The sequence below is a fragment of the Bubalus kerabau genome, chromosome 3 (assembly GCF_029407905.1).
Source record: "Bubalus kerabau isolate K-KA32 ecotype Philippines breed swamp buffalo chromosome 3, PCC_UOA_SB_1v2, whole genome shotgun sequence".
Taxonomy (NCBI): Eukaryota; Metazoa; Chordata; class Mammalia; order Artiodactyla; family Bovidae; genus Bubalus; species Bubalus kerabau.
The window spans coordinates 98,489,615-98,516,972 of NC_073626.1; the positions used below are offsets into that span (position 1 = coordinate 98,489,615).

The window sequence follows — 27,358 nt, forward strand, 5'->3', positions numbered from 1 at the left end:
TTCACAGTGCAGCCAAAAATAAAATAAAAAATAAAATTCTACGGGAGACCAGAAGTAATTCTCAAGCTGTATCAGGTAGCATTTTGTTGCTCTTTTGACTGGGTAGCACAAGTGTCTACACACCACTTTATTTTTTTCAGTTAGGAAGCCCAACGTAAACTAGATTGCCATCAAAATTCTTGATATAAAGGAATTTGATTTTGGTTAGTCTTTTATCAGATAATATGTCAGTTTTACATATGACTATACAGCCCTATCAACTAGAATTTCTGTCTAGAAGTCATTTTCATGCATCTGCTCCCTGACCTATTTACAGTAAGGTGCAGCTGTGGGGTGGTTCTCTATGTAGGATTCAGAAACACTGCCGTTTTTGAAATAAACCAGATGTTTTCCATTTCAAAGAAAAAGATCACACCTAGTGAAGTATTTGTTTACAAGCTTCACAATAATGCCAAAGATTATAAGAAAAGTTTCAAGGGACATGGATCACAGAAATCAGCTGAACACCACACTTTTCCTGTGAAGTTACAAAAGAAACACACAAAAGTAGACCTTGTGCTGGCTGCGAGGATTTGTGGATTAAGGTTATAGTGACCGACAGATTACAGTGAGAGTTACTGTCTGAAGAGAGAATGCCACTTGGCTTTATTTGGTTTCTGTGCATTTTTCCAAGAACACGTCCTGTGATACATATCCGAAGGAGTGGTTTTTAAAACATGTCCTAAAATGAGTGTTTATGGAAACTTCAGGAATACTTTGGGAGTAGATTTCCTCCAAACAAAAACAAAACCAAAACATTTTAAAAATCGAAAGTGAAAATAGGTATAACTTGTTAGTGACTAATCATTGGAGAACCCAGTTTGGTATTCGACCAGTGACTAGACTGAAAGAAACTCATCCTTTGGTAGTTTTCTTCTTTTATTCTTTCTTTCTTTTTTTTAAAGGAAGCAAACTGTTGATCCGCGAGCCATCCATTTGAAAAAGGCTGAAGGCGCTTCCGGACAAGGGAGCCCCAGCCAGGCCCCGAGGGTTCCAGCGACTAACCCGCGCCGCCAGCGAGGTTTCCGGGAACTTGGGCGCGGCGCTCGGCTGGCCGAGGCGCGTGAGTGGGCGACCCCTTCCCGCGCTGCCGTTCCTGCTCCTAGTGGCCCGGTCTGGAGAGTCCGTGAGTGGCGACAAGGCGGGCTCCGCGGGGCCGGGGACCTCCGGGAGGGTTGAGGGTTGGTGGGGACGCCTGGCGGAGAGTAGCGGGAGGGGGGAGGGGGTCGTTGGCTCTGCGCCCCCTCCCCTGCGCCGCCCTCCGGCGCTGCCCGCTGCCGAGGTCGTGGGGACCACCTAGCCGCCGAGGGGGCGCGCCTGCCCCCTGCCCGCGGGGCTTTCTGCCTGCAGTCCAGGCCTCTGACCCCGTCTCCTGTGCTTTGCTTAATTTAGGAAATTGAAACTTAAAATGGTTTGTGTTTCCCCACTGTTTCTGTAGTGTCTCTGGAGAAAGTTCTTAGGAAAACAGATTCCTTAGGGAGATTTAGTCTCTTGGCAGGCGCAGGGTTTGGCAGTCGCACCTGATTTTTCAGAACATACAGGGATTTTATTTAAAGAGACATCCAAAACAGAATGTGGTGTTTCCCTATCTATGCGACACACATAAGTTAAAAAACAACAAGAAGCAATCGTGTCTGTGCATCTCCACCTCCTTTTTTCCTTCCTTTGCCTCATTTCCTTTGTTTTTGCTGCCAGGCATGCGTATGGGAAGCTTTGCCTCTATCAGTCCTGGCACCACAGTGAATATGTTAGGGAAATAGGTGGTGAACAGGTGGAGGTAATTTGTACTGTTTTTTTCATTTGCTGCCATAATAAATTATCATGGACTCAGTAAAACCTTAAAAGCTACAGATTTATCTTAAAATTATGTATGGGGGATTTCCCTGGCCGTCCAGTGGTTAGACTTTGTGTTTCCATTCCAGAGGCTGTGGGTTTGATCCCTGGTCGAGGAACTAAGGTCCTACGTGCCCTGCAACCTGGCCAAATTACCACAAAAAAAAAAAAAAAAAAAAAAAAAATTCAGTATAAGTCTGGGTGGGCATCGCTAGGTTAAAATCAAGGTGTCAGCGGCTCTGCCTGCCTTTCTGGAGGCTAATGGTGTGAACCTGTTTTCTTGTCTTTTCTGCTTCTATAGATTGCTCATCTCCTTTGGCTCAGTGGTGCCCTTTCTGCATCCTCAAAACCAGCAGCATTGCATCTCTCTGACTATTCTTCCCTTGTCACGTCTCACTCTGATTCTGCTCTTCTGCCTTCCTCTTTCACTTTGAAGAAGGAGCCTGGTGATTACGCTGTTCCCCACCAATAATCCAGGAAGAGGTTTATATTATAAAGTCAGCTGTAAATTAGCAACCTTAATTCAGTCTGTAACCTTGGTTCTCCTTTGCAGTATAACCCAACATTTTCACAGATTATGGGGGTTAGGATGTGGACCTCTTTAAAAGGGCCATTATTTTGCTTACCTTTTGAGTGCATAAAAGGAAAGCTATTACTATACATCCCATTCGTCAAGGAGGGAAAGTATCCAGATACTAGATATGCTGTAACAAGTTCTGGGAATATGATGTAGTAGACCATTTATATGAGTTAAATGTATTATTGAGAGCTTTTATTACAAGCATTTAAGAATAGACTTTAAAAAGCAGTTAAAGAACGTTGCAGTTTCTGCTTTCTGGAAATGTAATGAGAACATTGTATAGAACACTGCATGCCCCAGGTGTCCAGGGCTGAGCAAATACCTGAGTCAAGATACCAGGCAGTCCTATAAACATTAAGTGTTTTCAGTATGTGAACTCATGCTCTGAATGGATACAAGGAAGAGGGAATGTAGTCCCTGGCCTCAAGGTCATGACCATCTTGTCATGGAAAATGACACAAGTACACAAATAAAGCTCCCCAAAAGAGGTAATGGGGGAGAAGTAATATCATCTGGGGGAATCAGAAAAGACTTCAAGAACTTGGGTGGGGAGGGGGGGGCATTTGGGATGGACATTGAAGAACAGTAGGATTTCATTAAGTGGCAATTAAGATTGGCAGGGGGGGGAGGATGTGACATTGAGGGACATGAGGGAGAAGAGAAACCCTTAGATTGTTCAGTATGGTTAAGGAACCTGGTCCAGGAGTTGTCTAAATAAGACTCAGTTCAGTTCAGTTCAGTCACTCACTCAGTCGTGTCTGACTCTTTGCGACCCCATGAATTGCAGCACACCAGGCCTCCCTGTCCATCACCAACTCCCAGAGTTCACTCAAATTCATGTCCATCGAGCCGGTGATGCCATCCAGCCATCTCATCCTCTGCCGTCCCCTTCTCCTCCTGCCCCCAATCCCTCCCAGCATCAGAGTCTTTTCCAATGAGTCAACTCTTCGCATGAGGTGGCCAAAGTAAGACTACTACTAAGTCATGTCAGTCGTGTCCAACTCTTTGTGACCCCATAGATGGCAGCCCACCAGGCTCCCCCGTCCCTGGGATTCTCCAGGCAAGAACACTGGAGTAGGTTGCCATTTCCTTCTCCAGTGTGTGAAAGTGAAGTTGCTCAGTTGTGTCCGACTCTTCACGACCCCATGGACTGCAGCCCACCAGGCTCCCCCGTCCCTGGGATTCTCCAGGCAAGAACACTGGAGTGGGTTGCCATTTCCTTCTCCAATGCATGAAAGTGAAAGTGAAGTCGCTAGTTGGGGTTAAATTGTGTAAAATCTGGGATGAATATGGTTGTAAAGACTCTGCAGTTGTTGATGCAATAAGAACTACTAATATGTATCTTTAAAATTTTTTTTGAACCCTTTCAAACTTACAGAAAAGTTACAAGTAACAACTTTTCTTTTTCTTGAGTTATTTGAGTGTAGGTATCATGACCCATTAACCTGGAAGTCTTGAGTATTTATTTCCTATAAAAAAAAGAAAAGAAAAGGTGTTCTTTACATAACTACAATACAGTGATCAAGATCAGAAAATTAATATAGGTACATTAAAGCCATCTAATCCTTCAATCTAGTTTGAATTTTGCCAGTTGTCCCTGTTATATAGTGTATAACAAACAGTTAAGAATTATGCCTGGTGTTTAGTTACGATGTATCTTTAGCCTCCTGTCTGGGACAGTTTCTCAGTCTTTACTTAGCTTTCATGTGCTTAACACTTTTGAAGAGAACAGGTCAGTGTGTTTCCTGTTTCCTCATTCTTAGATTCAGCTTATGCATCTTTGGCAGGAATATCACAGAAGTCTTGCTGTGCTCTTGGTGGGCCTATCATATGTCAGATAATTTGGATGTATCTCATTATGTACTTTGACTACTTCATTATAGTGGCGTCTGCCTGGCTTCGTCACTAAAATTTACTCCTTTCCCCTTTGAAATTAATAAGTGTTTTTTGGGGAAGTATTTCTTTTGTTTTTGTTTTGTGTTAAGAAGCTTTCTTCATAGTGACCCCCAAACTGAAAACAACCAAATACCCACCACCAGGAGAATGGATAAACCAAGTGTGAACTATCCATGCAAGGAATACTACACAGCAATAAAAAGGAATACGCTACTAATACATGCAATAACGTGAACAAATCCCCAAAACATGTTGAGTTTAAAACTCTAGCACGTATAAAAGGACACATGCTAGATTATTCTACTTATGTGAAGTTCAAGAACAGGTTGCTCAGTGTAAGGAAACTTTAACACAATTTAAAGATATCATTTCTTGAGTACGAACAATGTCCCTAGCATTCTTTTGGTACTGTTCCAGTATCGTTCTGGATGAAGTAGGGCATACTTTCGAGAACAAAACAAAAATCACTGCCCTTGTGGTGCTTATATTCTTGAAAATCAGCTTGATATGTTCAGTGCAAAAGGGCAAGCTGATAGTTAGCCCTGCTGAAGTTGTTGATCTCCTTCAGGTCTGGTGAGTGCCAGAACTGGTGAGTACTCAAAACACCTAAGTGATTGAGATTGCACTGGAATTTGGTTAGCAGTACTTGTGGGTAAGTATTTTAAGCTACTTAAATGGTCCTTTTTTCACGAAAATATCAATCTATCTATCTGTTTTAGTACTAAGTGGATTTAATTATTACTGTCATTTATCTCTATGCTTAATCAATTCCCAAATTTTTCCAGTAAGAACCCCCTCAAGCTGGACTCCGTTCTTGTGACATATTCTCATTATTCTTTGAGCACATCTTGCTTTCTGGCATCATAAGACACTTGTCTTATACCTTTCCTGTCCCAGTTCTAGAAACGGTCATTTCTCTGAATGGCCTTGGTTCCTGGTAGCTGAGAATGGTTTTAGAAACCCAATTCTGGATGCTAAATGTGCTCATTGCTATTGTCTTTATTTCCAGGCCCTTTTAGCAGACAGAATTGGGACATATCACACGTATGCACACTTATACCTATATTTAAATTTCTGTACTTTCCTATCAGTCCATCAGAAATCATGAGATTATACTGATATCTCCAGTTCCATTTCATAGCATTAATTCTATTTTTCTCCCTTTCCATATTTACAGTCACCTTCTCTGACAATGAAGAACCTGGCTCCTATTGTCCTCCGCATTTTTACTTACTTGATAAATCATGTTTATGTACCTTTGGCCACTGGGAGCTCCATGCTCATCTTGTGTATTCCTGCCCTTTTGAGGGCTCCTTTTGCTCAAAGGAGATCCTTTCATTGGAAAATAGATTAGAAGCCAAGATCTAGGTGCTTCATGACTGCTGATGCTTCCTTTTTTTGTTTTTTTTTTTTCTGGTGTTACTGAAAATTAATTGATATACACCACTGTATAAGTTTATAGCATGATGCCTTGACTCACACATATTATGAAATGATTATCATATTAGGTTCGGCTAACATCCATTCTTGTAATATAGATACAATAAAAAGAAAAGACAGAAAAAAATTTCTCCTTGTGATAAGAACTCAGGATTTACTCTCTTAACAACTTCCTTATGTATGTATCATAGCAGTGTTAGCTACAGTCATTGTGATGTATGGCAACCCACTCCAGTACTCTTGCCTGGAGAATCCCAGGGACGGGGGAGCCTGGTGGGCTGCCGTCTATGGGGTCGCACAGAGTCGGACACGACAAGTACATTACATACCTACTACTTATTTATCTTATAACTGGAAGTTTGTAGCTTTTGACCACTTTCCTCCAAAGGAAAGGTAAGCTTAAGACCACTTACCTCTGGTAAGCACAAATCTGGTCTTTTTCTTCTATGAGTTTAATTTGGTTTCGTTTTTTTTGTTTTTGTTTTTAGACTCTATATGTGAGATCATACAATAGTTGTCTTTTTCTGTCTGATTTAACATCATGCCTTCAAGGTCCATCCATGTTGTTGCAAATGGTAGAATTTCCTCATTTTTTTTTATGGCTGAATAATATCACAATGTATATAAATGTATATATATACAATGTATATATACACATACACACAACACTTTGTTTATTCATTCATCCATCCACTGATGGACACGTAGGTTGTTTCCATGTCTTGGCTATTATAAATAATGCTGCAATGAACAGGGGATACAGAAATCTTTTCAAGTTAGGATTTTCTTTTCCTTTGGATATATTTCCAGAAGTGAAGTTGTGAAGTTACAGGACCATATTAAACTAAACAGCTTCTGTGCAGCAAAAGAAACCATAAACAATGTAAAAAGACAGCCTATGGAATGGAAAAAAATATTTCCAAACCACATATCTGATGTATGTATATGTACAGTGCTTTCATGTCAGACTCTTGGCCACCCTTTTGACTATAGCCCGCCAGGCTCCTCTGTGCATGGGATTTTCCAGGCAGGAAAATCCAGTCCATTGGAGTGGGCTGCCATTTCCTTCTCCAAGGGATTGTTTTAATCAGGGATCAAAACTGTGTCTCCTGCGTCTCCTGCATTGCAGGTGGATTCTTTACCTGCTGAGCCACAGGGGAAGCTGCAGTATATCTGATAAAGGGTTAATATCCAAAATATATAAAGAACTCATGAAACTCAATACCAAAATATCAAATAACTCAATTAAAAACCAGGCAAAAGGACTTAAAAAGACATTTCTCCAAAGAAGATATATGAAAGAGAGATAGGAACATGAAAAGATGCTCAACATTACTAATCACTAGTGCAAGGTAAATTGAAATCCCAGTGAGATAACACCTTACATCTATTGGAATGGCCATCATCAAAAAGACAAGAGTTAACAAATGCTGTGAGGATGTGGAGAAAAGGGAACCCTTGTGCACTCCTGATGTGAATGTAAATTGGTGCATTCACTATGGGAAATAGTTATGGAGAATCCTCAAAAAATTGAAAGTAGAATTACCATATGACCAATTTTTTGGACACTGCTTGGGTTCACACTGAGTAAACTAAGCCATAATTAATTTTTTGCTAATCTTCTATTGTATTTTTAAAGAGGAATACCTGTCTTTTCTGTTTGTTCTATAGGAATAGTGAGAATTTAGTCAGTTGAAATCTTGGAAGATTGTGTTGATAGACACATTATTAATATGTTTCTAAAACAGTAAAAATAGTTGTGATATTCCTTGTGTCATGTTTGATCTGGGACTTCTCCATTTAGGTAAATTCATATGCAGGCAAGAGTTCTTAGTCTTTTGATGCCAGTCTGATAAAGCCTATGAGCTTTTCTCAAAAAGTATTTTAAGCAGTCTAAAAGAAAATACAGAGAATTATATAGGAAACCAATTATATTGAAATATGATTATCAGTGTTATTTAAAAAGCAAATTTTTAATTTAGTAATGTATACCAGTATACTGATACCTTCCCAGGTGGCGCTAGTGGTAAAGAACCTGCCTGCCAGTGCAGGAGACCCAAGAGGCTGGGGTTCGATCCTTAGGTCAGGAAGATCTCCTGGAGAAGGGCATGGCAACCCACTCCAGTATTGTTGCCTGAGAATCCCATGTATAGAAGAGCCTGGTGGGCTACAGTCCATGGGGTTGCAGAGTCGGACACTGAGCGACTAACACTTTACTTCACTTTCCACTTGACCAGTATACTACAGTTGATTATAAGACTGTATTATGATCTTCACTGGGTCTTCGTTGCTGTGAGGGCTTTTCTCTGGGTGTGGTGAGGGAGGCCTGCTCTCTAGTTGCAGTGCTTGGGCTTCTCATTGTGCTGGGTTCTCTTGCTGCAGAGCATGGACTCTAGGGCACAAGGGCTTCAGTAATTGAGGCACATGCCCTGGTGACTTTTGTCACGGGTGCTGCAAATACCACGTGACCTGTTGCCTATATTCATGTTTGAAGAGAATGCCATTTCAATCAGAGATTTTTAGCAATAAATATGAATTTTTTTTTTTCATGTTCAAGTGTATGAACTCAGGGGAAGTTTTGTGAAAACCTCTGTTATCATACAGGAAAGGTGTTTGGAGATATTTTCACTCCGTTACATTCTTGGAGTATAATAAGGAGAATTAAATATTTAAATTAAAGCCTTTGGAAAAAGTCTAGAGGACTGAAATAATAGTCTTTTAAAATGTAGCGTCATATCATGATTGAGATGAGAACTACAAAGGAATGTTAATACCTATTATGTTTTATTATGGTATTGAAATGCAAAGGATTTTTAGAACCTTTTAAATATTTATAGATGTGAAAGTTATTTGAAATACAGAATTTGTTTGAATATAATTCACATGATAATAAAGACTTTGGTGGTAGGGGAAAAGATATAGCAAAGAAGAGATGTTTTATCCATAAAAGGGTAAAAGATATTTGTTCTTCTTGACTTTGTATGTATGTACCATTTGTGAAGTATTTATTTATTTATTTTAATTGGAGGCTAATTACTTTACAACATTGTGGTGGTTTTTGCCATACATTCACATGAATCAACATGTGTTCCCCATCCTGAACCCCCCTCCCACCTACCTCCCCATCCCATCCCTCAGGGTCATCTCAGTGCACCAGCCCTGAGCACCCTGTCTCATGCATCAAACCTAGACTGGCGATCTATTTCACATATGATAATATATATGTTTCAATGCTATTCTCTCAAATCATCCCACCCTCGCCTTCTCCCACAGAGTCCAAAAGTCTGTTTTTTACATCTGTGTCTCTTTTGCTGTCTCACATATAGGGTCATCGTTACCATCTTTCTAAATTCCATATATATGCGTTGATGTGCTGTATTGATGTTTTTCTTTCTGACTTATTTCACTCTGTATAATAGGCTCCAGTTTCATCCACCTCATTAGAACTGATTCAAATGCATTCTTTTTAATAGCTGAGTAATACTCCATTGTGTATATGCACCACAGCTTTCTTATCCATTCGTCTGCCGAGGGACATCTAGGTTGCTTCCAAGTCCTGGCTTTTGTAAACAGTGCTGCAATGAACATTGGGGTACACATGTCTCTTTCAATTCTGGTTTCCTTGGTGTGTATGCCCAGCAGTGGGATTGCTGGGTCTTATGGCAGTTCTATTTCCAGTTTTGTAAGGAATCTCCACACTGTTCTCCATAGTGGCTGTACTAGTTGGTGAAGTATTTATTTTTTATAATAATTAGGGAGTCATGGCAGCTGATGAAGATAACAAAGAACAAGTTCTTAAGGAATGTGAGCAAGCTGAAGAAGTTATGAATGATAAACAAAACCAGGTAAAAAGGAAAAATTACTGAGTACTATTAAAAATTGACTTATATCTATTGGTTTTGCAGTGAGGCATGTTTCATATGTCTTTGTCCAAAATTAACTTGAATTTGGGAGAATATTAGGGTTTTCAGTTTTTTGTTTGTTTGTTTGTTTGTTTTTTTTACTTCTAGTATTCAAGACTGACAAGAAGAATCACATTTCTATTCTTTCTCTTGCACAACTCACATTAACTGCTTTTTCACTTCCTCTCATTTCTTTGACTTGCACCTAGAAGTTAAGAGCTTTGTTAACAATTATATGATCAGACCCAAGATGGAATGGAGGCTATGCTTTAAACTTCCTGAGCTATACTGTGGAAAAAAATCTTTAATTGCCCCAGACTAACATATGTCCACAATTACGGTGCAATTTGAAATTCATGTTGGAGTCACAAATAGCTAGGAACGAGTTGGTAGAGCACTGAGCTAAGATTCAGAAGACATGGGTCTCAATCCTTGCTCTACTATAAACATTTCTGTGACTTTGGTCTAGCATGAAAGGTGGTTTCCTTGTTTGTATGATAGAGATAATAATCCTTGGCAGTGATAGGAAAATCAACAGATAATGATGTATAACATTGTACAAATGTTTATTCATGTGATCATATTTATTCTGAGACTATCTAATGTCTTTCTTTGCCTTGTTCAGAGAGAGAAATTTTGCTTCTTTAACTCATTTGGAAAAATGAAGTTGAGGCTCTTTAAATTTGGACTGTTATTTTATTTTTTAGAAATTAATTAGTGAAATTACAAAGGAAAATATTCAGTTAAAGGAGGAGATCCAAAAACTTGAAGCTGAGTTACAAGAAACCACCAGGACCTCCCAGGTACCCCTTTAATTATTTTTGTATCTCATTTTTAACAGATGCTATTTTTTTTCAGAAAAAGAAATTTAATGATACAGAAGTCATTTCTAAGACATTATGATCATTCATGTCACCACTGTTTACAACAGCTCCAAACTGAAAACAACTCAACTGTCCCTCCATAGTAGAATGAATTTATAAATTGGGGTGTATTCACATAATGGAATACTGCACAGCAATGAAAATGAACATGCAATAACTGTATGCAATAATATGGATGAATTTCATAGACACAGTGTTGAGCCAAAAAAGGAAAAAGAGGGCATACCATATGCTTTGACTTAAGTAGAGCACAAAAGCACAGTGTTAGAAGTTAGTATGGTGTTTACTGTTAGAGGCAGGTAGAAACTAGAAGGGAACCCCAGAGGGTTCTGAGTTGTTGATCTTGTTCTGATGATTGATCTGGTTGCTGGTCACAGGTGCATGATCTCTCTGTAAAATTTCATCTTGCTGTACATTTATGCTGGGATTCCCTGTTGGCTCAGATGGTAAAGAGTCTGCGGGAGACCTGAGTTCAGGTCTCAGTAAAGCATTGTGGGAGACCTGAGTTCAATCCCTGGGTCCGCAAGATCCTCTGGAGAAGGAAATGGCAACCTACTCCAGTATTCTTGCCTGGAGAATCCCATGGACGGAGGAGCCTGGTGGGCTACAGCCCATAGGGTTGCGAAGAGTCGGACACGACTGAGCGACTTCACTTTCACTTTTCACTTTCGTGCGTTGGAGAAGGAAATGGCAACCCACTCCAGTGTTCTTGCCTGGAGAATCCCAGGGATGGGGGAGCCTGGTGGGCTGCAGTCTATGGGGTCGCACAGAGTCGGACACGACTGAAGTGACTTAGCATAGCATACATTAGTACAACACACACAGCCCCCCAGTAATGGTCATTATCAATCACTTTTGGATCAAATTCTTGGTCTTCTCGCTAAGTTCTTTCATTGCTCTCCTCATCCAAGTAATAATTTAAGTGAGGTTCACAGTTTTAAAAAAAAATTGGAAGAGTATTTTCACCATTTAAATTCTTTCTTAATTTTTCCTTTGTTTGAATTAGACAGCTCTCACTCCTTTTTTCTTCATCAAAACCCAGATTGTTAAAATACTTACTTTAAAGCATTATCACTTTTTATTTCTGAAGTTGGGGGTAGAATGTTAAATATCAAAAGTGAGGTTTCTTGTGTTTGTGAGGTTTAGAGAAGTCTCTGTTAAGATCCTGCATAATTTTTAGACCGGAGCTAGAATCACTTAATCCTACAACCCAAAAGGGCCTTGGGAACCCAGCCAGCTCAGTTGATCCACTTCACAGAGGACTGAAAACTGGGGTCTAGGGACCCTGAGTGCATTGCTCCCTGCCATGGTGCGCTCAGGACTAGAAGCAGGCATTCTCACTCTCACTGGGGAAAGCTCTTGACAATTCTGGGTATACTGGATGTTTCTCCATTATTGGGAAACTGTCTTTTCACACTGCAGATTGTTTTGAAATCAGACTTACGGTAATCAGAAATTCTACCGAAGTGACATGTCAAATTGTAGAATAAATGTCAGATTAGACCAAATGACTCATTGGCTCTTCCTAATCTCTTCATGATAACACTTTTTCTTGCAACATGTAAAATGACCATGAGAAATAGAAATAAAAACACCTGAGTCATTTGTGCCTTTTTGTGTGATTGTACTGTTTGTTCAGGGCTTCCCTGGCAGCTCAGTAGTAAAGAATCTGCCTGCCAACGCAGAAGACATGGATTGGGTCCCTGGATCAGAAAGATCCCCTGGAGAAGGAAATGACAACCTACTCCAGTATTTTTGCTTGGACAGAGGAGTCTGGCAGGCTATAGTCCAAGGGGTTACAAAAAGAGTCAGACATGACTTAGAGACTAAACAACAAAGACCTGTTCATCCTAGTGATTTTCAGCACCTAAGTATAACCACTTAACTTTATCCTCCAGATTTGGTTTTTTTTTTTTTTTTTTTTTTTTTTTTTACAAATCTTGCTAGTGGTGTCCTTTCACATTTTTATAAACCTAAGTTGTGGGAATGGTTAAAAAGTTGATGGACAGGTGTTGAGGAAGGGGGAATTTAAATTTGATAAATTTTAAGTCACTGAACTGAATTTAGGAGTTTCTCTTTGGATGACATTACCTGAGTTTGCTGTCAAAATAACTGCAGTATGCACCCATGTCTATTTCATACCTCTTTGCAATGAGACCAAAGATACTGTGCAATGATTCCTTTGTGAAACAGCCTATTATTGGCATAGTTGTTTAGAAGATACTTTTCTGTAGGAATGATGTAGGCTTAAGACCCGAACAACACACAATATTGACCAGTTTAAACATTGATTGATTAGAAAAAGTGAGAGACTGTATACTTACAATTTCATCTGTGAAATAATATTAAAGGATCAGCATTTGACTAGATTACTGAGTACTTTTCTGGGAAGAAGCAATTACTAGTGATAATAAATAAGACGACACTCAGTGTTCTGTGGGGTTGTGATGTCAGTGGAGAATGAATTATTGGATGATCAGATCACATTATTATTGGAAGGACTTAAGTTACTTCTTGTGTTGATTTTAATCAAACCTTTCTATTTGAATTAGATTAATGAGGATATTCCTGAAACAAAGATAAAGTTCACATCTGTGGAGAATCCTGAGAGTGACAGCGAGTTTTCAGATATCTTCTATTCATGTCAAGTGAGCTCAAAAGTCCCTTATGAGCTGCAAAAAGGACAAGCACTTATTACCTTTGAAAAAGAAGAAGGTATGACTAATGTTCAAAAACTTGACCGTGTTACCTTTAGAAAGCACTGGGACTTCCAAAGAGTTTTTGTAGATATTGGCCATTGCTTTAGAATTTTTATATCATTTCGTCTCATCCTCACAGGGGTGCCCTGAGGTAGATATGATTATCCCTGTTTTACAGACCAGAAAACAAGACTCTGAGATGTTGAGTGATTTGAACATGATCACTAGCACAGAATATGAGTGCTCTAGAAAGCAAACCTGTGTTGTGATGTCCAATAGCTGCATTTTTATACTTCTCCTGCTACCTGCAAATGATAATACTAGTAATAATGTTTCAAGGTAGCAAAGCAGAGAGTTCTGACAGACATGATCTCATTTTATACTCACATGACTCTGTAAAAGTAATAAGATAGAGATACTATTTACATCATTAAGAAACCAGATTTGCAGATGTTTAAGTGATTTACCTAAGTGCACAAGGCATGAGGGAGAAGGCAATGGCACCCCACTCCAGTACTCTTGCCTGGAAAATCCCATGGATGCAGTCCATGGGGTCGCTAAGAGTCGGATACGACTGAGCAACTTCACTTTCACTTTTCACTTTCATGCATTGGAGAGGGAAATGGCAACCCACTCCAGTGTTCTTGCCTGGAGAATCCCAGGGACGGGGGAGCCTGGTGGGCTTCCGACTATGGGGTCGCACAGAGTCGGACACGACTGAAGCGACTTAGCAGCAGCAGCAGCAGCAGCACAAGACATGAGAATGAAAAGAGCTCTGGAGTCAAAGACTTGGAGTGGGACCTGATGTTTGCCATGGTGTGGAACCCTCTTGAGAACTGGGGACACCTTAATGAGGAGAATCTAGCTTTGAATGCCAGCTTTGCCTCTTTTTTTTTTTTTAACAAAACAAAACAGCACTTTATTTATTTATTGACTGCGTCAGGTCTTGGTTGCATCACTTGGGATCTTTGTTGCGGTGCGTAGGCTTAGTTGCCCCGTGGCATGTGGGATCTTAGTTCCCCAACAGGGAGTCCAACCCATGTCCCCTGCGTTGGAAGGCAGATTCTTAACCACTGGACCACCGACCCTGGGCTCCCTGCATTGGGAACAAAGAGCTGTAGCCACTGGACTGCCAGGGAAGTCCCCAGCTTTGCCTCTTTACAGAAGTGTAGTTTGGGTTGGGTTCTTTATAAATCTCAAGTTTTTATGGCAGGCTTTGTGACAGTGCCTACCTCATGGGATTGCTTTGAATATTAAATAAGAAGTGTTTAAAAAATACTTAGCACAGTATCTGATACATAAAAAACACTTAATAAATGTTAGTTGTCATTGTTGCTCCATGTTAGAAATTTTTCAGCTAAGGAAACAAAAACTTGCTTGCATAGGGTCCATGCAGGTGATAAACAGCCGAGCTGAGAACCAAACCCCGAGTAGCCTTGTCCTTTCTACTGGACCACTATTCCTCTGAGCAGGCCACCGTCTGGGCCTCTGTTCTCAGGTTTGTCAAGTGATGAGTGGGATCAGATAGTCTTCACAAGCCCTTCCAGTGCTCAGGAACTGGGAGTCTATGATTATAACTCATGTCTCCTGATGCCTGGTTAGTTACTATAGCCAGAAAATAAATAGAAAGGCATGCTGGCAGGTCACTATTTGCACACACTCTTTGTCCACCCTGGCTCCACCCCTGTAGCTGTGGATGGAGGGTGAGGGCAAGAGCCCTGTTGGCCGTTGGCAGTGGTCACTGGGATATAACTGGATATAACTGGGATATCACTGGAAGATGGAAGTGAGGCTTTGGAAAGTTGGGATCCCTCATAGGAATTACCTGGGGATGCTGAGATTAAGATTCTCTTCAGAGATAGCTGTGTCACTGCTTCCACCCTTGGCATGACTCTGACGTCCTGCTCCTCTGACGTCCTGCTCCTCTGGGACAACTTTGGGTTCCTACACAAATCAATGGGAGTTGGCTTTTGACAGTCAGAGTCACAAGGGTTGAAACACAAGTAGTGCCTCTCAGCTGCGTCAGATCGCCAGATGTTGGAGGTTTGGGGGGCGAGGGAGAGGTGGGGATTGGGAGGGAAAGGCATCATCTAAGTATTACTTCTAGTTGGCCTCCTCTGTTATTGTTGCCTGTTGTCATTAACAACAACAGAAACGCTGCAATTCAAGTGACAGAGTCATATCATGGTACGAGGCATCTGAATTCCCACATGACAACGCCCTGTTTTCCAGCCCTGTTTCTCTCTTTCTCTGGCTGTGGTGTGCTCTCTGGTTGTCATAAACACATGTGAGGTTTATAAGCCCAAGACTGGGCATCTTTTGTCTTCATGACGTATTAGAATAAACAGCTCCAATATCAACAAGTAAAGTGTTATAAACTCTCATGTCACACAGTTTAAAAAAACACATACATGCATTTTAAACTGACATATAGTTGCTGTTGGATTTTAATGATTTTGGGCAAAATTATGTTACTGAACCTTTCCTATTTGCATGGATAAATTAGATTTGATAGTTTTGTGGTCAGTATACCAAGGCTATTGACTTTTTAATGAATGATCTCAAGAGCGTAAAGTAGAATTCTTTGTTAAATATGACCCGCCATCCAAAAAAAATGAAGACTCACTCTTTGGTATTTAAGTCTATGTGGTCTTTAATATGTAATCTTTGGGAAAGACAGAGATAAGGACAAATATTTATTTCTATGGTGCTTGTAACATATTAAGAAGAAGTGAGAAATGATACAAAGATTAATTGTCAGAATGACACTGATCTACAAGTCTTCCCAGCTTACTCAACCTGGAAGAAATTTCTGGCTGTGCTTTAATGTACTGAGGGAATTCTCTGATAATTCTGTCAACAGTGGAAAGGAAGGGTGTTGACTGTACTGAATTTCTAAAGGATCATCAGGCTTATCTTTTAAACTTGAGAATTTCTACATTGTAATTTTTTGCTGATGTATTTCGACATTAATATATCCTAGTTTGGTGGCAACACCATTATCATTTAGAAATCCTAAGAAAAATGTAAAAATAAGATCCCTGAAAATTAAAGAAAATTTGGGGACTTCCCTGGTGGTCCTGTGGTTAAGAACCTGCCTGCCAATGCAGGGGATGCAGCTTTGATCCTCAGTCTGGAAACTAAGATCCCCACATGCCATGGGGCAACTAAGCCGGTGCATCACAGCTTCTGAGCCCACTCTCTAGAGCCAATGTGCCACAACTAGAGAGGAAGCCCCACTTGCCGCAACTCAGCATCACCAAAAATAAACACCACCAAAAAAACACTTTTTTAAAATAAAAAAAAAATAAAGTTAAACTATCCAGGATTATTTTTTGTTAAGCCAAATGTGTAAAAATGTATTGAAATATTGGAAATTAATACTTCCCAAATTATTTTTCAGTTGCCCAAAATGTGATCAGAATGGAACACCATCATGTGCAGGTACAGAATGAAAATGTGATGCTCACGGCCAACCCAGTTTCATTAAATTCAGGAGTCAAATTCCAGGTAACATGGTGATCAAAGCTTTTTAGAATGCTATTAAGCACGGACACGTCTCATCCATATTCCTGAACATGAAACAATTTCCCAGGTTCACATAGGAGTGTCTAAAATGAAAATCAACGTTACTGACATTCCTGATGAACTGCCAGAAAGTCAGATGAGAGACAAGCTAGAATTGAGTTTCTCTAAGTCTCGCAACGGAGGCGGAGAAGTGGAGTACGTGGAGTATGACAAGCAGACCCGGAGCGCCCTCATCACCTTTGTGGAAAGTGGAGGTATTCCGGCACTGAGAGAGTTAAACAGTACTCTAGCGTTTAAGTTATGCTCTGCCAGGTCTGAAAATATTTCTTTTTCTACTTCTTTTACTTGGAATTATTAGGCAGCATAATAACAGGGATTTTTTAACCTTATAAAATGGTAGTGTCCTGAAAATGATTTTCCTGAATACTGTTAAGAATAAGATTAGAAATAACAAGTCACTCCGTGTTAGTGCCTTCCTATCGCCCGCCAGGCATGGAGCCGGGTGTTTTATACATACATCTCCTCTGATCCATAGCACAACTCTGAATGGAGGTGTTATATTCATTTTAATGATGAGGCAGCTAAGACATATGCAAGATAAGTAGTTTACCCAAGATCACACAGTGGGTGTGTGCCAGAGAAATTTTGCGGCTCCGTGGACTGTAGCCTGCCAGGCAGGCCCTTCTGTCCATGGAATTCTCCAGTCAAGAATACTGGGGTAGTTAGCCTTTCCTTTCTCCAGGGGATCTCCCCGACCCAGGGATTGAATCCCAGTCTCCCGCATTGCAGGCAGATTCTTTACCATGTAGGGCTTCCCTAGTGGGTCAGATGGTAAAGAATCTGCCTGCAATGCGGGAGACCAGGGTTCAGTCTCTGGGTTGGGAAGATCCCCTGGAGAAGGAAAAGGCTACCTACTCCAATATTCTGGCCTGGAGAGTTCCATGGACTATAGAGTCCATGGGGTCACAAAGAGTCGGACACGACTGAGCGACTTTCACTTTCACACATATGTATCTATATGTATGTGTATATATATAAAACTGTCTCTTCCATCTCACTTTTTACCATTGACAAGGGTCTCTTAGATGGAGGGAATTGTTTCCAGGAAGAAAAAGGGGGTATTGGAGAGAAGAGCTGTTCCCTTTTTCAGTAGAAATGGACTTTTAAAATCATCTTAGGGAGGTTTACATTATTATGATTAAAAATGAAAGATTCTCCAGCTGCTTCTGTTAATATGTTCAAGTGACTTTCTTTTTTATTAATTTATTTTTAATTGGAGGATAATTGCTTTACAATATTGTGTTGGCTTCTGCCATGTAACAATGTGAATCAGCCATAAGTATACATATGTCCCCTCCCTCTTGAACCTCCCATCAGTCCCCTACCCCATCCCCCCAGGCTGTCACAAAGCACCACGTTGAGCTCCCTGTGTTATACAGCAACTTCCCACTAGCTATCTAGTTTACGTATCTATTTTATTTTCAGTACTACTGTCTCAATTCCTCCCACCTTCTCCTTCCCTCACTGTGTCCAAAGTCAAGTAATTTTCAATAAGAAAAGTCTCTTGCTCTGGTTAGTTCTTAGGGCTTCTCCTGGGTTTATTACATATGATAGAAATCCAACCATACAATTAAAAGCCATTGCCTGATTGGGTTTTTTCATAATAAAAAATACATGCTTTTTAAAGAAAATTGAAATAATAAGGAACATTAATTTAATAAAAATTGAGACATTTCCTTAAATTTCCAAACTCCCTTTGTCCTGTTATGTAGTTATGGTTAGGTGAATGTTTTTCAAAATCTTTCTGGAATTGCTAGGTAATATGGTAATTCTATATTTAATGTTTGAGGAACCGCCATACTGCTTTCCACAGTGACTGCACCATTGCCTTCCTACCAGCAGTGTATCAGGGTACCAATTCCTCCACGTTCTCGCCAGCAAAGGTCTGCACTCTTAATCACTGTACCACATTGCTGATTCAAGGTGGACTGGTGAGAGGAGAAAGGAAGTGGTCAGATATTCTTAAGAACTGTTTCTGTTAAACTTTATGCAATCTTGACACATTAGCTGTTTCCCCTCTAGGAGAAAAATGCTTCTAAAAATAATTCTGATTATTTTTTATGTTGGAGAAAACCGATGAATTTTTTTTTTTATTTGCATTCATGTTTTCTGGATGACATTCAGCACCCCTCCACCTTTGATTAACATCATTACAGAGGTTTACTGAATGTCATGTATCAGTTACAGTAATTTTATATATATCATAGTAATATAGTAATTTTCTATAAATCTCTCACCTAAAGATAGAGAGTATTCTAATCATATTTTTCATGTATACTTCTTGAAAGATTGGGAAATACTGGGTTTTGTTAGGGTGGCTGGGTTACTTTTTGCAGATGGTTATCCCGCTTTATGTAGCTCACGGTGGGTCTGTCTGAGGACTTTGTAGCACACTGTCCATTGACTGACTAGTAGTTTAAGAGAGATGGAGCTATCTAAGTCTTATTATCATTTGGTCTTATGTTTTTCAAAACTATGTACTGTGAATTGTTTAAAAGGGACTTTCAGTTCAGTTCATTTCAGTTCAGTCGCTCAGTCGTGTCCGACTCTTTGTGACCCCATGAGTCGCAGCACGCCAGGCCTCCCTGTCCATCACCAACTCCTGGAGTTTACCCAAACTCATGTCCATCGAGTTGGTGATGCCATCCAGCCATCTCATCCTCTGCCGTCCCCTTCTCCTCCTGCCAGAGTTTCTTAAAAATTAATCACTCAAGTCACTGTTTACTTTGACATTCTATTTGAAGGAAGTTTTACCTTTGGTTAAAAATATTTATGATAAAGAAGAAAATGTTTATAATAAATAAGAAAATAATTTTAAAAAATTTATTTCTAGTTGCTGACAAGATTTTGAAAATGAAAGACTATCCTCTTTATATAAATCAAAACTGCCATAGAGTTACAGTTTCTCCATACACAGAAACACACTTGAAAAAGTTTCAGGTAAAGTCATCTTTTTTCTTTCATTTTGGAAGCTAATTGCTTGACTCCCCACCCCCACAAAAATAAAAAGTTATGATTCTGTTTTCATTTGAATCTTATTAATGAGGGATATCAAAATAGTCTCTTCATATCTGCTTGGTACAGAATGAATTTTTCTATTTTAAGAATACTTTTTAATGTAAAACTGTACCTTATTTAATTGACTGTGGCAGTATATTTTTGTATGTGAAGACATAACTACATTTTTCTCATATATCTACTATCATTGGGCATTAAAAATGGTTTTCGCTTCTTATTTTCTCTGAATTCATTATCTTTACTGCTGCTTTTTTCTGTTCCTAAAAGAAAGGTCATCTTTTCTGTTCCTGAAAGGTCATCATGATCTACCTAGTCTACCATCCTGAAAACTAGAACTCATGCCTAACTCTTGGTTTAGCGTCACCTCCAACATCCATTTAATCACTCATTTAATCACTTGTCACAATTCTGCCAGAGTTATCTTTCTGAAACTCACATCTAACTCTGATATTCTCCTCCTTGAAAAATCTTCCTGAGGCCCCTTGTCTCTCTTAGGGTAATGTCCAAAATATTGAGCAGAGCTTATAAAATGTAAAGTTTTGTAATTCAAAGTTCTTAGAAAATTGCCATTTATCTTTTATTTTTCTATTTTCCTCCTTAGGTATTTTCAGGAGTATCTAAGAGGACAGTGCTTCTGACAGGACTGAAAGACCTTCAGACGACAGATGAAGAAGTTGTAGAGGATTTCATCAGCATTCACTTTCAGCGGGAGAAGAATGGAGGTGGAGAAGTCGAGGTGGTCAAATGTTCCCTCGGGCAACCTCACACAGCATACTTTGAAGAATAGACTCATGAAATCCTATGAAAGTTAGAGCTTCTGAACCCAACTTCCTGTCAGTGCTTGACAAAAATAAATGTCCCTTTCCTTAAAAAAAATTAAAAATGTAATTCTTTAGTATTCGTTTATTCTTAGATACAAAATATATTTCTGTGATTTTAAATTCTTTGTTTTCAACTGTGCTGCATGTTTACAAATGCAGTAACTGTATTAAAAGTTTTGTTCATAAGTTTTGTGGCTGGATGCCATGTCTGTTGAAAAGAACCACAAGTCATCCAGTTGTCCGCCTGCCACGTTGGCTCCTTCTGTCATAGTCTTGTGGGCTCCAGTCTGTTTTGGCTCTAGGTCTACCATCATGCAGACTTGACTCTTAACATTTCTACAAAGAAATGTTGCATTTAGCAGTTTGTAATTTCTGTAGACTTTACTGACTTCTCAAGGAACTTCAAGTGTCGGGAGCCGTGTTAGGCATTACTGACAAATGGAGGCACAGCCCCAACCCCCTCTCCTCATCTTGCAGGCACGGTCCCAAGATGAAGGAGTTAGGTCTTGTGATTCTGACTTGTTCTTTCCTTTCTTCTGTTGAGTTGGCTGTAAAGAATGTTAAGGTGCTTATTGTTCTTGAGAGAAGCATGAGAAAGCACAAAGCCTTCTGCAGTTGTACCCAGAAAATAATCTATAAAGTAACCATTGATATTTGTTCAAGGATCTTTACAAAGAATGTTCCAGGATGAGCACGTAGGCTGCAGCTTGAGGCCATGGGAAGGATTGTTATCTGAGACCTGTTTGTGAGGGGAATGTTTATGGCAAAGGAAGCTTGCTGAGCTTAGGGTTTAGGAATAATTAAGAATAGCTAGAAGCCTTTTTAGGAGATAGGGAGCTTAGGATACTAGGGGCAAGCAGGATTTAGAAAGATAAGAAATAAACAGGAATGTGGTATGCAGCCCAGACATAAGCATGAGTTACAATGGAATCACAAGTAAACAAGTCGCTGAAGCAGGAACTCTGTTTGAGGGGCAACAAGGAGACAATAAATCTGGGTGAGGGGAGGCTGAAAATGTAGAACCTCTGACCTAATGTTTTTGTCAAAGTATAAAAGAAGACCTGATCCTTGAAATAAACATGCAGTCCTGCACCTTGAGTCAGAGGCTGCATCATTTTCTGCCGACACAGCTCATCTCTTCAGGCCGATTCCCTGGCTGCTGGAGCTGGACTCTGGCATTCAAGAGCAATACTTTGCCACTTTGCCCAGCATTTCATCCCACAGTCCCAAAGTCTTTCTCAGAGCTGAGTGTGGTCTTTCTCTTGAACATTCACCCAGAATGCCAAGTGTCTCCTGATTCCCTTCAAGACACCTCCCCCTCCAAATTGAACTTGTAAATACTGAAATTTTCTTTTACACTTATAATGAAAGTAGTCAGTTTAATGGATTGAAAAAACTTGGAATAGAGAGGTAAGTGCAAAGCTAGTGACTCATCACACATCTTGGAAGATGCTGGGAATGGATGTCTGCACCATACCTACTGGTGAGGGGCTTAAAATTTAGCTGGAGAGAGACTGAGTTTATTTTCATCATGTTGTTTTTAACCTGCAGAAATTAAATGGGAAAATTCAAGGTTCTTATTGAAGAAGGTAAAATTCACTTTGGTAAAGAATATTTGGACAGTTTTAATCCTAATATGTTTCATGAAGAGCCAACAGCAGAATTAAATTCATATTAAAATGATGGCAGAAATGAAATGCTTTTAGAAAAGATTATAAACCTATCCAATGCTACCTGCCATCTAAAATAAATAAAAGGGAAAACTAAAGAAAAAAACTATTGGTTTTGCTTCTGATATTTTATTTTTAGGTTTTAAAGTTGTTATTGTGTGTGTGCTCAGTCATGTTTGACTCTTTTGTGACCCTATGAACTGTAGTCTGCCAGGCTCCTCTGACCATGGAATTTTCCAGGCAAGAATATTGTAGTGGGTTGCCATTTCCTCCACCAGGGGATCTTCCTGACCCAAGGATCAAACCAGAGTCTCCTGCATTGCAGGTGGATCCCTTACCGCTGAGCCATTGGGGAAGCCCTTAAAGTTGTTATAGTACCATCAGAAATATTCATTACTCTCATATTTCTTTTTGGAATAAGAAATGGCACCTAAAAACTGGGCAGTTTATGATAAGTCTTTGTGTTCACCCTTTTAGGGGAAAAAAAGTTCTCTCATTTTGTCAGTTGTTCTTTGGAAATAGTAAGATTATTTCAAGCTTCCCAAAATATTAAGAAGAAGAATTTAAAGAACCTCATTTAATCTCATAGCACAGAGGGTGTCATTTTGAATCTATAACAGACTGCCAATCAGAAATAAATTTTTCCTAATATTTACAACAAAGTTGGACACTGTCACTTTTGTTCCTCTGGGGGCCTTCTTCAGGCAGTACAATTTAAATTTTAAATTTTCACAATGGTTTTGATATGTTACTTATTCTAGAAAATTATACTTTTCCTTTGGGTTCTTTCACCATTTCACCTAATGTGATCTGACTGGAACTCAGAAATCAAGCATTGACGCTCCTGCTTATTTCCAGAGTTTTAGAGATTTTACAAGAGGAAGGTTTTCTTTAAAAATTTACCAGAAAATACTGTATTGACTATTTAATATATTGCATATAGTGTTAAGAATCCTTCAATTGTGCATCCAGGGTGAGCTAACACCGCTTATTAATGTGTGAAAGGATTTTGTCAGTATATGTTAGGAAAAGACAGATATGTGAAGTTACATGTGCATTTTGCTGTTTGTAGACTTACCAGTCCGGAGAGGCTAGGTCACACTCAGATAACACAACCTTCCAAGTCTTGGAGACCTAGCAGAATAAAAGTATAATTCTCACTCAGGCTAAATATCCAGCAGAGATTGGTAAGGGACTCTGTCCTGATCACTTCAGGCCCCATCTTGAGCCACACTTCCAGAATCATCAAGGTGGGGAAGCTAAAGTCTGGAAAGTCTTGCACCAGAAGTTAAATGCAGTGACCTGAAAGTGACCTGTGTTATTTCCTCTCACATCTCACTGGCCAGGAAGTCACATGGCCTCACTGAAACATAAGGGGACTAGAAAATTCTGTCTTATAAAAATGAGACGACCCAGATATAGCTGAGCCCAGAATACTAATAATGGTAGTCTGTGCTGTCCTACTGGTTATCAATATTTGGATCACTCCTCTTCACACACAAAATACACTCATCCCATCTCCAAGGTAAAAAATCCTCAAATTTCACCCAATCATAACATCAAACTCAAGGTGCAAAAACCCTTGGTGATATGTGGAATTTCTATATCAAGTCTGAGAGACCCCCCTCCCCCCACCATAGACAGTAGCAGGACCAGAATAAGATAACTGCTCTCTTGCATTTGGAAAAGGAAAGAATGGGAGGCACAAAGCCATCACTGGGCCAGAGCCATTATGAAATCCTATGGAGTTTTTGATGCAACTGCAACTCCCTGGAAATTTGTCTCTTGCTCATTGTTCTCATAGGTCCTGGACCTTCTTCTTTTTCCATTATTCTCCTGGGCCATATTTAGAATGGACATTCATAATATATTTTTCTTGGAGGCTGAAAAGCTTCCTCACTTGGTACACTTTCTATGATAAATGTTTGGGACCAAGTTTTTAAAGTTTTGAACAGTCATAGTTTCTTTACCTGGGCCAGTGGCTGGCTAGCTGGTATATTTAAAAAACGTAATAGGCTTTTTCTCTATTAAAATAGACTAAAGTCTGGTCAGTTTACCTTTGGTTTTGGTTTTGTTTTCCTAGACTTCTGTTTTAGTTGTGCTCAGTTGTGTCCGACTCTTTGACACCCGCTCTGTCCATGGGGGTTCTCCAGGCAAGAATATTAGAGTGGGTTGCCATGCCTTCCTCCAGGGGATCTTCCCAACCCAGGGACTGGAACTCAGGTCTCCCTCATTGCAGGCAGATTCTTCACTCTCTGAGCTACCAGGGAAGGCCAAGAATACTGGCCTATCCCTTTTTCAGGGGAACTTTCTGACCCAGGAAGCAAAACAGGGTCTCCTGCATTGCAAGCAGATTCTTTACCAGCTGAGCTACAAAGGATGCCCTCTCGTTTTAGAGTAGCTATAATTCTCTGCTTTTTTGGCTCCCTTCTTCTCTCCCTGTCTTCACTTGATTTGAGTCTATCAGGCCACTTATAGTTTCTTTTCCCTGAATTAGTTTGTCTAATTGAAAGTGTTTATTGAATTCCACAACCTTAATTGCCATTTTTACTCTGAGGGACCTTAACTTGTTCAGATTTAAACCTTGATATGATCATTGATTTTATCCTTGCAGAAGATCTAATCAGTCTTTTTTACTCAAAGGTCTTTTCAGTTTTATCATTTAAGAATGAAAAGGATTGTACGTCCAACTCTGCAAGTTCCCATAGTTTTGGACTTTACTCCCCATTTTTCTTGCTTTCAACCTGGCCAATTCTTTTTTAAGCTCATTTCTTTCTTATATTACTTTGTTAAACTCACTGAGACATATGCTACTAATTCTGGTTTTCACACTGTCTTTAAAAAAAAAACAACAAAACTTCAAGCTAATAGGTACTTTATCTGTCTTCCAAGCTATCATGTGTGATGATTTTACCAAATGTTTTCCCACTACATAATATGTGCTACCATTCTAATCTCTCTTTTCTAATCATCTGCTGCTTGGACTCTGAGCCAAAGCCAAGTGTTTTAGATTGTGTTATGGATTGTCTTTTTCTTTTTTGTTTTCCTACAAGATCCTTTGGAGGAGGAAATGTCAACCCCCTCCAGTATCCTTGCCTGGAAAATCCTATGGCCAGAGAAGCCTGTTGGGCTACAGTCCATGGGGCTGCAAAGAGTAGGACATGACTGAACAACCGAGCATGTGCGTGTGCGCACACACACACACACACGCACACACATACAGCAATACTCCAGAATGCCAATTTCTGTATTAATTGTGTTAGAATATGTGATGTTAATGTGATAAATTATCTCTAAGTTTTAGAGACCTAAAACAGCAAAAGTTCACTTACTGTTCATGCTACATGTCCATGATGGGTCAACAAGGGAATGCCCATGGTAGACACTCAGTGACCACCAGCTTTAGTGCTGGATGCAATGCCAGAGAAAAAGAGTTTTGAAGAGTCTCGAACTGACAATGAAATTCTTGGTCCAAATATGTTCCTTCCATTCACAACTGAACTAGAGCTACATATATGGCTCCACCCAACTGTAAAGGAACTTGGATATTCAATCCCATCATATGCTTGGAAGGCAGAAAGCCAAAACTGTATAGTGAATAGCATTAATGATATCTAGTTGATACTTTAAAGGACGCTTATTCCTGAAAAATACACAAAGTATAATGAAGATGATAAAAATCATTAAAAATTTACCCTCACAGATAATGGAAAATATTTTTATGTCCTCTTTTTGAGGTTTTCATTTTTTAATCATGTTACATTTAATCTTATGAATATATCCTAGGCTATTATTCCCCCAATTGTTTGACATTAAGATTGTTTCCATTTTTTTCACACTTAGAAGTGTTAAGTTGTACATAAACCCTTGTATATCTTGTTACACAATATTTTTCTGCAGTGCTGACCTTATTTCAAGGTGATACTTATTAGGTTGATATGTTGAGGATCGTAACTTATGGCTTTTAAGTTAACGTTTAAGGATCTTAACTTATGGCTACAATTGCTTTCTGGAAAGGCAGGCATCAGTCTATACTTGCATAAATTGTGCAACAAAGGACTATCCCACTGCTGCATTTCAGCACTGACGGCTACACCTTTAAAAATAATTTTCTTTCTATCCTATCTTTGGAAATCTTTACAATGAATACCACATCTTAAGAAGATAAGTAATTATCAAGATACAGGTGACATATCTAGTAATAGGCTTTGTTTTTGTTTTCTGGTATCACAGATTAAAAACATTCAGAAAAATGTCAGACAATTTGATTTTACTTAGGCTGTGAGACAGAAAAAAGTGTAGTGAGATAGGGGGCTTTCTAACTGGGCCTATAAGAGGTTAAATGTTTTTCTTTTGGATGTAGTTTTAGTAATAAACTACCAGAACTATTTTGGCCACATTTGGAGTTATGCTTCCTCAGAGACAGTCTGGCACGGTGTAGGAGAAACAAGTTTCCTTAAGCCTCTTAGAGTGCCTGGCTGGATATGGAAATTAACTTGACAAAGATTAAAAGAAGAAAAATATACACATTTATTTAATATCAGTTGTATGTGACATGGGAACCTTCATAAGGAAATTAAGACCAGAAGAAATGGTTACACCTGAGTGTCCCCTTGCTAGAGTTGAAGAGTGATGTTGTAGAAGGAGGGCAATGTTAGGATACAGAGTATTAGCTAAGTGTGCTTCCCCACTGGCTCAGCAGTAAAGAATCTGCCTGCCAGTGTGGGAGACAAGAGTTCAATCCCTGGGTGGGGAAGATCCCTTAGAGAAGGAATGGCAACCCATTCCAGTATTCTTGCCTGGAAAATCCCATAAACAGAGGAGCCTGGCAGGCTAAGTCCAAGGGGTCATAGGAGTCAGAGAGGACTTAACGACTAAACAACAACATCAGCTAAGTATAGTAAAAGGAGGGGAGCTTCAGTTCAGTTCAGTTGACTCTTTGCGACCCCATGAACGGCAGCATACCAGGCCTCCCTGTCCATCACCAA

The 27,358-nt window shown here is 39.6% G+C and overlaps 1 protein-coding gene across 3 annotated transcripts; it reads left to right on the forward strand.

The window, feature by feature from the left end:
* Nucleotides 1-843: 843 nt before the first annotated feature.
* On the forward strand, nt 844-22,437 carry NMI (N-myc and STAT interactor). Of its 3 annotated transcripts, none has more exons than XM_055572614.1 (8): nt 844-1,102; nt 9,544-9,633; nt 10,398-10,493; nt 13,127-13,289; nt 16,677-16,783; nt 16,869-17,055; nt 19,695-19,801; nt 20,481-22,437. In XM_055572614.1, exons 2-8 carry the CDS (start codon nt 9,550-9,552, stop codon nt 20,664-20,666), a joined length of 930 nt encoding a protein of 309 aa, XP_055428589.1. In that variant the 5' UTR covers nt 844-1,102; nt 9,544-9,549; the 3' UTR covers nt 20,667-22,437. The 3 variants fall into 3 exon arrangements, with proteins under 3 accessions (XP_055428589.1, XP_055428588.1, XP_055428591.1); XM_055572613.1 differs by having other exon boundaries at nt 845-1,165; nt 20,481-22,436; XM_055572616.1 differs by having other exon boundaries at nt 886-904.
* The last annotated feature ends 4,921 nt before the right edge of the window (nt 22,438-27,358 follow it).